The 15,743-nt window shown below is 42.3% G+C and overlaps 1 protein-coding gene across 3 annotated transcripts in view; it reads right to left on the reverse strand.

Annotated features, from left to right (window-relative positions):
* Positions 1-15,743, reverse strand: part of ITPK1 (inositol-tetrakisphosphate 1-kinase) — a 143,843-nt gene that overhangs the window by 72,897 nt on the left and 55,203 nt on the right. For all 3 annotated transcript variants that reach the window (XM_066321795.1, XM_066321796.1, XM_066321797.1), the window contains exon 4: positions 320-445. In XM_066321795.1, coding sequence (XP_066177892.1) covers positions 320-445 — 126 coding nt within the window. The remainder of the gene's footprint in view (positions 1-319; positions 446-15,743) is intronic.

Here is a 15,743-nt window from a genome sequence, read left to right on the forward strand (position 1 = left end):
GCTTCTGTCATGGAGAGATGCACATAAAGTGATCTGCAAACACCCATTCCTCTTTGTGATCAGCACTAATACTCTCAAAATGACATAAGAACATTTGGTGGGAAATCAGATCTAACTAACCTTACTGATACAAAACAAAACCTTCCCAAGGTGCAAGTTCATTTTAAACTGACAAGATCACTTTTGCTGGGCTGTCAGTAGCAAGGCAGCAGTGTGCCAGACAGCTCTCTTCATCAAATCCCTAGAAACTGCACAATAATCAAACAATTTGCTGCACCAAAATCATCCTCCTGCTTGAAATACAGAAAGAATCACTTACCTGGAACCTGTGAACCAACTCCAATGACTGGCTGTCATTCTGGTCTGCTTCAAGGATTACATCTGTCAGTTTATGTATGATCACATCCAAAGGGCCCTGATCTTCAATGGGTTTGGTGAGGTCAAGCTGAAGAAACCACAGAGAAACATTTTATTAATATATGGAGGATCCAGGTTCTTGTCCCTGCCACCATTACAGGTGTTGCTGCTACACAGATGACATTTACTTTACACAGTGCCTTTGTTTTGGTATGTTATCCAAATCCCTGAGAATTGACACATCACTGAATGTTAGAAAACTCTGCTCAGACACTTTTTTCTCAGCAGTGTAGCTCTAATTCCATGAAAAACTGTGAAGTCATCAGCAAGTACCATCCATTCAGACATCTTCCTGTGCTTCTCCACCCTAAAGCAACATATGGCTCTTCAGCTCAGTTTCCCGGTATGTTCACAGTTTCCTGGTACATTCACATACATGCAAAAGGAATGAGCTAACAAGGATTAACACCACTAATAAAAGGAAGGTCTGCTGTGTCCTTCACTCACTGGGATTGCAAAAACAGCACCCATGACAGGAATAAAGGTAACACAAAAGCAAGTGACTCAGGATCTGTGGAAATTCATCTGCTACTGAGACAGCTATTTAGCTGGTAAGGAGGGGTGCAGCTCCCAGACAACTTCCAGTAGCAGACTGGCTGTTACCTGGGTAGGAGACAAAGATTTGGGGGGGATGTGCAGAAAGTTTGCTCCAGACAGCACAGGAAAGCATGAAAACAGTGGCAGTGTGTTAGAGGACTTGGTCCCAGTACCAAAGGAGGGCTCAAGAGCAGAGGAACCACCTGCATGGAAAAAGGATTGAGGAATTCTTTCCTGATGAAATATCAATGCAAAGAAGGCTACTGGACCTATATGAGATGCATGCAAGGATCCTAAGAGATCTGGCCAGTGTTACTTGTGAGAGCTTGGATTTGTCAGAATCTAAATCAAAACTATGGAGATTCCAACTAAATCAGGAAAAAAAAAAAAAAAAAAATCGACCACAAAGGCACAAAGGCAGTCTGGTTACAGAAGAGTCCCACAGAGGTGGCAGGATCTCCATTTGTCAAGATTTTCAACACCTGACTGGGCAAAGCCCTAAGCAACTTGGTCTGAATTTAATGCCAAATCTGCTTTGATGAAGATGATGTTTTGCAGACCCCTAAGATGCTCATGGAACTTAATGATCCCAAGAAGCTACTTACCAGATTTAACACTAGTTCAGTGTAAGTGCCAGAATGACCTCATGTTCTAGCCAACACACTGGGCTGCTCACAGCCCAAAAGCTCTGAGATTCAATTCAGCCAGTTGTGAGATCAATGGCAACTTAACCTTGTAAATGCCAAACCAGAAACATTTTTGAGAGGAAAGATGGATGTGTGCTTACTAAAGTTAGCATCTGATTTTACCTGCATAATCCTTTCTATTGCTGCTTTCTTTTTTATTCAGCTCTAGTAAAGAAGGGTGTGAGAAGCACAGAGGGGAGAGGAGTACTGGGCAGAACAGGCTGCTGCTGATACTGTTTTCTGTCTCATTAGCTAGAGTTCTGTCCTACTAAAATTTCCCGCCCTACAGAAACAGCCCTGCTTTGAATTAAGAAGTGAATGCCTTGAAGAAGGTAAAGATAAGACAGGATTAAACCAATAAAACTAAACCGGCAGAGATCTATCAGCCTTATATTAACTTGCTAGTTGCTAATGTAACTGATCCACAGAGCTGAATTACTTTTCTTGGGTAGGCACTCTTATGTGGGCCAGGCTTCTCTGAGCAGAATACCTGAAGGTACCCATGGCACAAAAGCAAATTGAAAGACTGTCAATTCCTCCCTTAGAGACCACCTTTGCTTGCCCATTACTATATGCTCCTACTAACAGTTATGGATTGGGGCCCTTGGAAGTCCTTATGCAGATTCCAATACAACTGGAAAACACAGTGTGTGTCTCTTTTCTGAGGAGACAGACAGAGGCACCACCCACAGGTGGGCAGCTGCTCCCTACAAGCCAACAGACCAACAGGACAAACCTGGTGTGGGTGCTCAGGGATGGGTAAGATGTGGCTTACAGAAGGTCTGGCTGTCCTGACATGTTTTCACTCACGAGTAGTGCAGCACAAAGGCTAAGGGACAGCCTAAGTATCTGTGAAACCAAGGCAAAATGAATTGAACCGCTGTTTGGTTAAACGAAATGGAAGGAGATAGTTAACTTCCTCAACCAAGTTCCAGAAAAATCAGTTAATATCCTTAAAAGAAATCTCAGATGACCACAATGCAGCTTCTGACTTTTTTCCATCTGCCTATCACATCTGGAAGGACACAGCAAAACAAAGGGTCCATTTAACTAGGTCAGAAAATTCATGGTTGCCGAGGTACAAAATTCTGAATTAATCAATTTTCAGGACTTGCAGTTTGAAAAGTGGTAAGAAGCAAGTAAGTACTTGAGATTGGTTACCCCTCCACATTCTTCCTGAACTTCCAGCTCGATCTGCACAGAAACATTCAGAAAACAAGGAAACAGTCCTCCCTTTCAGCCTTGACCCAAGAATAGAAGTAAGCCTTCAAGGCAAATCCAGGCATTTCCAGCACATGTTTTCCACAAGCATAAGACATCTGGGCAAGATAACTTCTTCACAACAGTTCTGTCAGCTAAACACAACAGGCAAATTTTGAGAATGAAACCAAATGCATGTACTTTACACATTGAAAAGCATTAAAAATGCTCCCCCCAGCACTGTTTGGCTTCCCTTTCAGCAGTAAAGTAGTAAAGCAATGTAAGAAACGACAGCATGATAAAGCAGCTTCTCTGGAAGGAAGTTCAGGATCACTTCAATTGCCACAACAAGGACAGCAGGTACATTTCAGCCACAAAAACCTTCAAAATTTGATCAAATATTTTGTGGATTGGAGGATCAAACATTTGCAAGAATAAGTTCTCTGTGTTAGAGCCATGCTGCAGAAAGCAAATATTCCTGGGCTGTGTGGAATTTGGAAGAGATCCACCTTCCTTTTATGCACTAAGAGAAAAAAATAAAAGTAGATGGGAAAAAAAAAAGAGATTTGAGAAGGTAAAAAGAAGCCTTTTCAAGCAGAGTATCAGACCCAAAAAGAAATCAGTGAAAGTGCAAAATCTCTGATGGCCCTCTGCTGAGAAAAACACTGATTCATTGTTTGTCATCAGCTGGAATTGGAGCCCTCCTACTTCCCTTCCCTTTCAGCATCTCTCTCTGAAGGATCTCTGCATTTGACATGATCACCCAAAGGTTTGTTATTGCAAAGAACTAACACCATAGCAACAGAAGTGAGAGAAAAGATTTACCAGCACCAGCTTGAAAAAACAGAGATACATCTATGGTGTCTTTTCTTCTGTGAGGTAGGCTACAGCCTGCAGCATATTCTGCTTGCCCTTCTTTATGTTAAAAAAATAAAATCCAACCATGTATTGGTTTCATGGCATTGTCACTTATTACCAAAACCCAGCAAAACTCAGGTGCATGATATGGAATAGAGTATCAATGCTTTACACAGTAAATATGCAAGACATACATGTGACACAGATGGGTGCACTGTCTCTGGGTAAAAAACTGTCTGGATGGCCATGCACAGAGAGCAGTGATGAATGGCCTTAAATCCAGTGGGCAACAGGTCACACCTGGTGTTTACCAGAGCTCAGGACTGGTGCCAGTGCTGTTCAATGTCATTACCAATGATCTGCACAAGGGCAGTGAGTGAACCCTCAGTCAGTTTGCAACTGAAACCAAACTGGGCAGGAGTTGACCTGCTGGAGTGCAGGAAGGCTCTGGAAGACAATCTGGACAGGCTAGATCCATAGACCAAGATCAACTGTATGAGATCAAAAAAGGTCAGGTGCTGCACTGGAGTCACTCACAACCACCCCTCACAGCACTACAGGCTGGGGGCAGAGTGGCTGGAAAGCTGCCTGGTGGAAAAGGACCTGGGGGTGCCATTTGACAGCAGCTGAACATGAGCCAGGTGTGCCCAGGTGGCCAAGAAGGCCAGTGGCATCCTGGGCTGTGTCAGCAATAGTGCAGCCAGCAGGACCACGGCAGGGATTGTCCCCTGTACTCAGCACTGGTGAGGTCACAACTCTGAATCCTGTGTTCACTTCTGGGCTCCTCATGACAAGAAAGACATTTGAGGTGTTGGAACATTTCCAGTAAAGGGCACCAGAGCTGGGGAAGAGTCCAGAATATGGTTCTAATGAGGAGTGGCTGAGGGAACTGGGGTTGCTTGGCCTGGAGGAAAGGAGGCTGAGGAGGGACCAAATCGCACTCTACAGCCTGAAAGGAGGCTGTAGCCAGGTGGGCATGGGTCTCTTCTCTCAAGTAACAAGTGATAAGAGATGGGGAAATGTTCTAAAATTGCATCAGGTGAGATTTAGATTGGATAATTATGAAAAATTTCTTCACTGAAAGAAGTCAATCATTAGAACAGATCGCCCCAGGAAGTGATGGAATCACCATCCCTGGAGATATTTAAAATGTGGCACTTGCGGATGTAAATGTGGCATGTAAATGTGGCACTTGCGGATGAGGTTTATTGGTGGACTTGGCAGTGCTGGGTTAACTGCTGGACTTGATTTTAAGGGTCTTTTTCAACCTAAATGATTATATAGGTCTGTATGCCTTTCCCGGTCTTTCAAATCCATATATGGAAGAAATCAACCAGTAGATAAATGCTCTTATCATAGCTGCTTGCAGCCAGCCTGCCCACCTTTTAATAGAAGGATGGGCTGAAAGTTACAAAACGCTCTAAGCTTAGAAATGACAGTCTCTCCCACAGGCTTCCCAGAGAATCCACTGGAAAGCAAGTTACAGGCACGCAGAGCTCCGTCTCTGCCCTCCTCTCCCCCTTCCTCTGTTCTCCAGAAACACACAGCCAGCACATTATCCAAATCATTATAGAGAAGGGCAAAAAATGTTTATTTCCATTAAGCATAATTTGTTTAAAGTTTTGGGGTTGTTTTTCTCCAGAACCCTGGCAATCCATCTGTATTTCAGGGACAGGGCGAGTGCCTGGCAGAGTGCCATGGCTCTCCACTGGTCCCAACTGCAATCCCACACAAATGCATTTCTGGAAGCTGTGTTTAAAAATAAAACTATGTCCAAGTGGAGAAAATCTGGATTTGTTCACTCAGGGGAAAAAGAAAACTAAGCCAAACAACTACAAATGCTGGATTTAGGAGAAAGAAATATAATTTATAATAATGATTAAAATAGTTGTGTATTTTTTGTTTTATTCATGTTTCCAGTCCATGGTATAATCAGCTGTATTTCAAAATCTGCCTGATTAGGATTTGTGATTTTGTTTCTTTTTTAAAGCTCGTCTTCCAAAATAGTTTTTGGATTAGCATTCACATGAAATGAAGTTTTAATACCAACCTGTTCATTTATCTGAACCAAAATGAGTAATGTCCACTGCTATATCCCTGAGGAATGTAGAGTCTACATTTCTATTTATCCTCACTTTTCTCTTATTATATTTTCATTAAAAATAAAAGTCCATACAGCTATTCTTCAAACATCTTGCTCTCATTCCTCAGTCCACTAACAAACTCCACTCACCAGAATGCTGTTTTAAGTCCTTGCTATGTTTTCATTTGATGTACTGCTAGGACAGGAGTGTTCTAGGATGTGCATCCTAGAAAAGGAGTGCAACTCCCTTCATAGCAGCCTGTCATGCTGCAGGTAGAAAATGTTCATGAAACTTTCAGCCAAAGGAGGTAAATGAAGGCAGAAGTTAAATCAGAAACCTAAGCGTTCTCAATAGGCAGGCAGCACCAAATCATCAGACACTAACACAAGTGCTAGAAAACTTAATAGAATGCCACAAAAGGGAAAGAATCCGTTCAACTTTCTGGTAGGGAGCTGTTAATGCCCTGCTATACATTTCACAAATAACAGTCCAAAAGTCCCTTTGTGGTAATCTAGCCACTCTCTTGTCTGTGAACTAGACATACAACTTCAGCCTGACCTGACTTCTTTGCTCCTTGATTCCTGAGACTGTGTATGGGATTTTCTACGTGAATCTATTGTATTCTGCTATTCAAATACTCAACTAAGACTGTATTGGTCCCAAGATGTGTGGTATTTATTGCAATCTCAATTCAGCTTCTTAAACTCTATTGCATGAAAACCTTCAGGATTTTAGCCCTCATCTGGGGCTATTTTGTACCCATTATCTTCATCACATACATTTATATCAAAAGGCTTGTAAAATAAAGCTTTTCAAATTCTTCTCCCAATCTCACCTCCAGTGTTTATCTGTGCTGCGCATCAATGTCGAGCAAGTCACAATGAAAAAAAGTCAAAAGCTCCAGATGAGAAAGCCAAGTCTTCACAAAGCTGAACCCTGACAGCTGATCTATTGGTGGACACTGGTCCATGATCTATTGGTTCTCCCAAAAAGCTCAAAGAAAGCATCTAAAAATATCTTAAGCACTTTGGAGAGGGACGGGAAGCAGCAAAAATCAATACAGTCAAGTTCTGTTTACTGTAAAAAGTAAACAAAAATACAGATGATATTCTAATTACAGGAGAAAATGTGCATGCTTTTGAAAGAAAGTGGCAAAATTTCCTGAAACAAATCAGGGAAACAGTTGTGAACGTCCATCCATACCCGTAAGACCTACTTGTGGCACAGCAACAGAGGAGAATCCCACAGAAGCCTGACTGCTCTTGGGACAAACCAAGGGAAATCTATATGAACAAGTAAGACCAACACATGCTTCTTTCATGGATTAAACCCTTCAGGAGCAGTCCACTTCTGTCCTGTCCCTCCAGGGACTACACACTCAAAAAAGCAGCTGTCAGGTCTGTCCAGCACAAAACTGACACAAATTACTCCCTGCCAAAGCCCATGGAAGGTAACAAAGTATGTATCACTAAATATTTCCTCACGAGGAAAGACATAATGCTACCTGGCATTTTCAGTGGTATGCAGGCTCCCCATAGCTCCTAAAATATCCACGTATTACAGCTAAATATTTGTATATCTAGGAGATTTTCTCCTCACATCTCTGAGAAAAAAGTTATCTGGGCTTTCATCATGCCCAGATAGTGCAGAAGTATTCAGCATTTACTGGTGCTGCTAATGGGGCCAAAGGATAACGAAGGAGAACATGAACTCCCCTAGGCAACGAACACCAGCTCTGTCCCATTGCAAAGGGCAAACAGGGACCTCATAATCAAAGGCTGTAAAAAAAGAGGAAAAAGTATACCAAGAGGTGCTGGTTTGCCTCCCCACGCCCCTCTTGCCCAGCACTGCACTAAGCTGCACATCCTGTTGCAGCAGCAGCAATCTGAGAAAGGAAATCCGCTGTGGTGAGGAGACCTTCCCCCTCACCCTGACGAGAGGAGAGGGCATCGCTAACAGCCACCACCTCACATGGGAACTCCTTCCCAAGCAGGAAGGAAACATCTTGAAAATACCCTACCTTCTTCCTGGTCTTTTTGAAATCATGGAAGTTGAAGACTGACCAAAGAGCTTACCCTTCGTACCACCGCAGGACACTACAGGTTACCTGCCCAGCTTAGTTTAACAGAACCACCAAAAGAGAAGGAAAGCAAGTCCCACACTGTGATATGTCATGCAGATTCTCAGCGAAGTATCAATGTCATCCCAGGCATCAAGACATGCCTAAAGGTGAGGAGACGCATAACATAGCCTAAGAACCCTAAGAAGCTGCATTTTCCCAGACACTGAAGCTTTAACACCAGAGAAGATTCTAGGTTTAACAGATCGTTTCTTTATGTTTCATTGCATTCTTGTGTTTACTTTGCATTCTGCTGGGCACAAGTTGCCAGAGAGTATGTGTGAGCACTTTGCATATTTTCAGGAGCTCCACACAGCTGCTCCCCTGGAAGCTTGGTATGATGTCTGAAACATCTGAGAAGTTTTCACTTTTAGCTGTATTCTAGATAAAATGAAGGAAAAGGAAGCTCATTGGGGTTTTTTTACACTACATATACTAACATACACAGACACCATTTCTGGATCACTTCCCCAACTGCTACACAAACTGACTAATCCTTGTACATTTGAGGCTTGTCCCCAAGCAACACAAGCTCCCAGGACCTTGGTGAGCATCCCCTCCCCATAGCCTCCTCTGCCCCCTCCCACAAAAGCAAAGAGTGAGCCAGCACTGCCCTTGCCTGTACAGTGACACTGGGATAAGTTACTGCACCCTAGTTACTCAAACCTCTCCCACTGCTCCCCTCACTTCCCTCCTTACTTCTCTGACCCTGCTACATTTATTTCCACTGAGCATCATCCTCCTGTTAGCACTAAGTTTTGCCCCTTCACTTCTTTTAAAAGCAACACAAGAATTCCCATGTTTGGGCTATGGCTAAAATTCTTCACAGAAACCATTTTCAGACTTTCTATTTTACCCAGGATTGGAACATTGCTCCTAGAACTTTGTTTTTGACTTACAACTCAACACACACACAAAAAAAATTCTAGCATTTAAAGTTTAACATCTTGGTTTATCTCCTGTACAATACTTCGGCAGTTGCAGAAAGTTCTTTCCAGAACTTGCCAAGATGTAGGAACAGGTATTTCTGAGTATGATATTATATTGAGGGCTCATATCCCATTAGGAGTGGACTGCAGTGAGCAGGTTTTTGTAGGCAAGTGGTTAAGCAACTCAGTCTTGCTCAGGAATGGTTTGAAAAGCAATTGCTGATTTTCAGCAGTGCAGGAGAAATAATCAGTGTGTACCCAAATCCAGAAAAGCCTCTTGCTAAGGGTGTCTCCTGAGGTCACCAAGGCTCCTGTGGATTAAGAAGGGCAGCAGAACAAATCCACAGATTAGCAGAGGAGAAAAGTTGAACAGCAAATGTGTGACATGGGAGGATTAGTGCCCCAAAGAATGAAAGCAAGTTATAGAAAAACATGAACCTAGGAGAATGAGCATTTAGCATAACCTGCCTTGCTTCACTTCCTGGAACTGTCAAAAAGGCAATGTTCAGTGCACCAGATTAAAAGGCTATAGAGAAAATCTCTATAGTAGTGGAAGGCATGGCAAAGTTACTAAGTGGTTCACAAATTCACTAGCTCACTTCTGAAATGGGCCAATCAGACCCAGAAACCCTTCTTCTTTTTACTTTACATGGCAGAATTTTAATGGTTTTTTGAGCAAGCTGGGTCAGCTGTAGCCCAGTTATTGAACTGACAGCTCAGTCAACCCTGTAGGAGAGCAGACAGTAGAGGAGGAGTGGAATGGAGATGCTATCCATAGAGAACACTCCACCTAATCCAGAACACAGAAATACAGCCAGTACAGCCCAGGTAAGCAGAGGGAGGGGCATGAGAGAGGTGAACTTCACCTCTCTGAAGTTTTCAACCCTTAATTATATCACCATATATGGAATGAAAAGGTTACACTACCTTACAGTGCTACAAATACTTTTGTTTTTTTAATAACTACTGGATACAGAGAATGTTAAGATGAAGGAAGTATATTCTGAAAGTTTCTCTTGAAGACACACAAAAATGGACTGCCTGACTTCCTTCCTTTTGATCATGGGATTAGATAAGTAGAAAAGCTGATACACAAGAAACATCCCCCAGAAAGGCTAGCTACTACCTTTTAGCCTAAGGGCTGACAAAGCTCAGCTCTGCACTTATACCACGCAGCTCAGGCTCAGCTTTTGGATAATTCTTCAGCACCACCTGTCAAACATCGAGAGCAGTCAGAGCTCCTGTGTGTGCAGCTGTACTTCCCATGAAATTGCCAATGCCTCTGCTGTGTCTCCACTGTAACTCTCCCTTCAACAAAGCTTCCCATCTGGCACAGCCAGGCTGCCAGAACCCTCTTCATTTCTGTTAGCTACCAGCCCCCAGAGAGCTGTATTTCTAGGTGTACTTCCCTTTCTCAAGAGACTCTGGATGATGCCAAGTGGTAAGTGAATGTAGGTAGCACCCAAAGTACATTTAAACCAGTCTGCTCATCACTCTGCTGAATTTATGTGCTCTTTATTGTGTACTAGGAAATTTAAATACATGTGAAGGGAGCAATAGCTGTCCAAGTAGAAAGTTTTTATGTTCTTTATTCACGCCTTGCCTAAACTAATTAGGATCCCTTCTGAAAAACAGACCAAAACTGAAGCTTACTTCTCTTTAAAAAAATCCTCCTTCATCCAAACACATTTTTACAGTGCTGCTCATGACCACTAGATAGCTAGTAATGCTTGTGCAACTGCAAAGCATAGAGGAGGAGGGAGAAGTACACTGGAGTAAGACAGGGAAGAAACACAAAAGCTTTAGAAGACTTAGCCTAAAGGGAAAATAAAAATGAGTAAGATTACTCTTAAACATAAGAGAAGGCCATGCTTAGGCCAACCTAAATCATATCCCTATGCTGCATGAGCAGAAATCAGAAGAGAGATCCTGAAGAGATTGAAGAGACTGTGGCATTCCCTTCCATTCTGCTCCAGCAAGTATTATTTATAGAAGAATGAAGTTGCCTTTCAATTCCAAAGCATTACTTCAGCTTGAAACCACTGCTCCCAGTGAGATGGAATGATGAAACCACCCCTTCCAAGGCATTTAAAGGCATTTGAAATGGTCTGAAGTGAACACAGCTGCAAAGGTGAAACAGGTCATCATTTCTCAAACTGAGGAAGAAGGGCATAGATGGAGATTACAATCATCCCTCACTGGTGCTGCACTGCTAGAAGGTATTGGAGAAAGGAGTGGAAAGTGAAGTTGGGAGAAGGCAGCTGGGACACAGGCAAGGTTTTAACTGGAGCCTCAGTGGGTCTGACTCACTGTATCAGCAAGTACCCTGGCACAGAGGTAGTGATCAATAGTTAATGGCCAACAGTTTGTTTTGCAACAACTGCAAAACAGATTTGCTTTTTACTTTCCACCATGTCTGATGAAGCCTGCACAAGTGGTCCATGGCTCAGCCACACACGAGACTTTTTCCCACCCAGGTGAACAGTCTTCCAACGCAGCACCTGCCCAACACATGGACACCAATAGCCCAGACAGAACATTTTAAGTAAAATTCCTTTTAAATGAGAATGATAAAAGGTCTTGCTGTGCTGCAATCATCTGACAATCCTTCTGAGGTTACAGACCAGCTATTCTGAAGCAGGAAAATTACATAAAATTTAGTAATAGAAAGAATACTCCATGAAACCGTGTTAAGTTTAAATTACAGGATAAAATGGTATACAATTCAAGCAGACTTATGACTTCAGGATGGCAAATGTATAAAGAAAGTAATTAGTAAAGACTGCTGAGTTGTGAAAATCTCCAGGATTTGATAGTAAATGATGCTCAGCATTTTTTGCCAGCATGCCAGAGTGAAGCATATTTTGGGAATACTTAAGAAAGAAGAAAAATTGGGATCTTCGTGTAGCAAGTGTAGGGTTAATATTAAAGACAATATAGAAATAGCCACAAATTTTACACAAATGTTTGGCTTCAGATTTCAACAAGAATAAAGAGGCTAGTCATGGGGGAAAGGCAAGTTGGTGAACAGAGATGGATACAGATACATCAATGGGTACCAACAACCAAAGCCAGAACTCACAGAGTGAGATTCACAGGAGCCAATAACTACATTAATTTCAGGCTTCTTTCTGCATTCAGAGAGAAATGAATAAACACCTTGACATTTCAAATTCATTTAGCCTGTCTTTCATGTTCTAAGAGGAATCACAGCTGAAATTCGCCTGATCAGAAGACGCCTAGTAGAGTGGCACAGATGCCAGATGACTCTTCAGAGTTTAATACGCTGAGGTGAATGGAAACTTTGTCTCTCCCATACTGGATACTTAAAAAAGCACCCCTGAAATCAGAGAACGGGGATACAAGGGTTCTGAATAACTGTATCCTTTATACAGTGCTTTCAAACCATAAAAAAGAGGCAACTATATCAGAGAAAGAGAAGAGGGAAAAATGATGGTTACTTACTGTTCATCTGACCTAGTAGTATAACAGCATTTCAGAACATTTGAAGATGCTGAAAAATAATCAGATCTTCAGGCATACATAAAGAAATGTAGTAAAAAGTGACATGAATCTCAAAAAGACAGACAAGACCCATCTAATTGGCTGTATGAAAATGCAGCAAAGCATTTTCTTTCTTTTTTTTCCTCAGTAAAGCACGCAGGCAGGCGGAACTGGAGAAAGACAAGGACCTGTAGAAGCCCAGGAAGGTGAATGAAGGGCTAAATAAAAGAGAAGCTGACAATGGCTTGCATGCTGAAAGCAGCAGTGGCAAACCAGAGAGGCTGTGCAACCAGCATTCCTCAGGCACTGGCTTTCTGACCATTTTATTTAATATCTTCATTAGCAGTCTTAGCACAGTAAGTAGACTACTGATAGACCTTAATATCTACACAGTGTAACTGGCTCCACCACTTTGCAGTACCATGCAGAAGGGAGAATGAGGAATAGAACAACACTGAGTAAATATAAAATGAAAATGATGATGACATGACAAAAATAAACTCCATTTCACCAGGATCAGGGTATTTTACCTGAGGTTTTATTACTTGAGATTTTTTTAGTGTTAAACTACTGAAAAAGGCATTACTGAGAGCCCTATTGAACAGCTTCACCCAGTTAGGTCATCCATTACTAGAAGAAGAACACCAAAATTTAAAAAAGGCTTAAGAATTCAACCAAACTTTTTAAGTTACAGCTCAAGAACATAGAAAATTCTTCCACACATTCCATGGCCACAGATCCTTATAAACTATGAACAAGAGCATTTGGCCTAATGTAGATTCTTAGTGTGTTAACCACTTTCTGGCAAGAAATAGCTTACCTTATTCTTCAATACTGTTGCTGCAGGGGAATACTGACTGATTTGATGCTATAAATGGGCATTTTGAGGTGTACAGCAAGAACTGAAATCTGCCACCCAGGAACACATTTGTTCCTGGAGTTCCCTAAATATTCTCAGAGGAACAAAAGAACTAGGAGGTACAGCTATGGAGATCAAACAGAAGAATCTCAGGTTTCATATTACTCAAACTTGCATTCCACTTGATAAACAGAGCACTAAGTGAGCAGCACAGAGGCAAGTTTCAAAAAGGACCATCAGAAACATCACTTAGGAAGAAGCAAGCAAAGCAGCACTTTGTCGTTGACCTGTAAATCAAGTCTGGCACACTCCCTAGCTCTGGTGTCTTCCCTCATGCACTTGACCGAGAAGCCAGCCTCACCAGATGGAGAAGGACCCTGTAGCTCTGCCCTTGGCAAGGCAGTCAGGCCATGCTGGACTTCTGCAAGGATCCTGCAGATACCTTGTCTCCCTGAGATGGCTGGGCTGATTAACAGGAATATTAGTGACACAAGAGTAGGTCAAAATTTCATTTTAATTGGTTAATAATAGTTTCAGATATTGTCTCACAAGCCTACCATCTGACTGTTGGGGCTCTAAAATGACATAACCCATCTCTCACTACTCATTTTTCTTTTTGCTGTTTGAACAGGAAAATTACTTCCTATTCAGGGAAGATGGTGAATGCTGGGGTAAATAAATGAGCTAGTAAAGGAGCAGATAAAATTGCATTTCTTATTCCTGACTCAACTCTGTTTACAGGAATCTCAAGTTGTCTTGTCACAGCAACAGGTAAACATCCTAAGAAAATGGAGTCTATAAATTGTTGGTATGCCTTCCACAGACACCAAATCCCATCTTCACTATTCATACTCATTTTGACAGGCAAAGGTGGGAAGGGGGTAAAATAGCTCAAATACAAGGACACAGCCAGAGTGTGAAACGCCTGTCTGTGTAGCTTACAACCACAGGACAAAGAGTGCCAGACACACTCTTAGAAGGTCTCATGCTATAACCTAGTTTTCAAACTGTGTTTGCCTGCACTCTCTCCCTGAGCTCTGATTTCAAGGCATTTGTCTTGACTGTCACTCAGCTGTCTGTCAAGACGCCCTCCACTGCTTCTCATGCATCAGCACAGCTGATGCTTCATTTGCTCTCTCTTTCCTTCTCCAATTTTTTGCATGGGGGTACCTCCAAAGTCTTTCCAAATTTCACCATGGCATCACTTCTCCACAGCTTTCACCTGGGCAAAACCCATTCTGTCAACTGCCAGGGAGGACTGGTCCCAGCTCCTGTCTGGTCCCAGGCCCCCACTCCAGGAGACATTCCCAGCAGCCTCAGTTTGACACTTTGGTCTTCCTCCCCTCAGCTGTGTTCTTCATTGTAACTGTACCTCAAGTTCATAATTATAGTTCATGCTTTTCTACCTCTGGCTCTCACTTCAACCTCTGCTTTTGCTCCTGTCCCAGCTAGCTCTATGAGCTTTCCTCTTACATCAGTCTCTGGGAGCATGAACACCAAATTACTGGGCCTGCTATTTAGAAGTCATCATCAATTCTCTCAAACTCTCTCCTTCCTGCAATCCAGACCTTCCAGATTCCTTGTTTTTCTGACCACATCACCACCCTTCTTTTGGATCAGAGGGAAGCCCTCCACTGGTCATCTTCAAAATTCTTGAGCTTATTCTCTCTCACTTCTCATTCACCCACCAAGCCAACTTCCACATCCCATTTCAAAAATCCAAGCAGTGCCTTAGCATTCTCTTGCATCCTGCTGCTTCCATTTCAGAAGAGCTTGCCCTAAACATAAACACAGCTCTGTTACTGCTAGACTTCACAGCCATTTTTCCAATTCCTGCTTTGCTGGAGTGACATAAACTCTAAAACAGCCAAATACTCAGACATTTTCTGCTTTTTCTCCAAAAGTCTATTTGACTCCATCTACCAGCTTGACTACACCTAGATTTAGTGAAGCAGGAGTATGGGTGTGAACCTAAACATAGCTACACAACCTTGAGCAAGGACACTCTGGACTTGTAAGGGCAAGAATAACATGCACAGAGGTCAGCTGAGCATGGAGGCATCTCAGCTGAACTTAGAGCCTTGACCACTAAGAAAGTTGTTTAAAAAAAGTATAATATACACATTTATATATCTTCTTTTACATATATATTCCTACCTTTCCAAAACCCCTTGTTGGAGAAGATACACATCATCTTCCCTTTGCTTCTAGCTAGCTAACTTACATTTGGGACATAGCACAGAAGAAACGACCACATTGCCACTCCGAGCCATCTTCAGAAACCAAGAACTTATGTTGAACTTCTGTACATTTTCCTGTAGTCATTTGTCACCACTGGAGTATTTAAAAGCCTACATTTCAGGGTGAAAAAGTGGGCTTGGAACCTACTTGAAAACTACACTGCATTTCAGTGACATCACTTGATAATTAGAAGTACTCTGACATTAGTCCTTAAAACTATGACATGAGCACCAAATCTTTCCCTTGCCTGTTCCACTTGGGAGCCAAGCACCTCACTATAACCAGTCGGCTTCAAGTTCTCTAAGCAGG

The sequence above is a fragment of the Sylvia atricapilla genome, chromosome 6 (assembly GCF_009819655.1).
Source record: "Sylvia atricapilla isolate bSylAtr1 chromosome 6, bSylAtr1.pri, whole genome shotgun sequence".
In the NCBI taxonomy this organism is placed as follows: Eukaryota; Metazoa; Chordata; class Aves; order Passeriformes; family Sylviidae; genus Sylvia; species Sylvia atricapilla.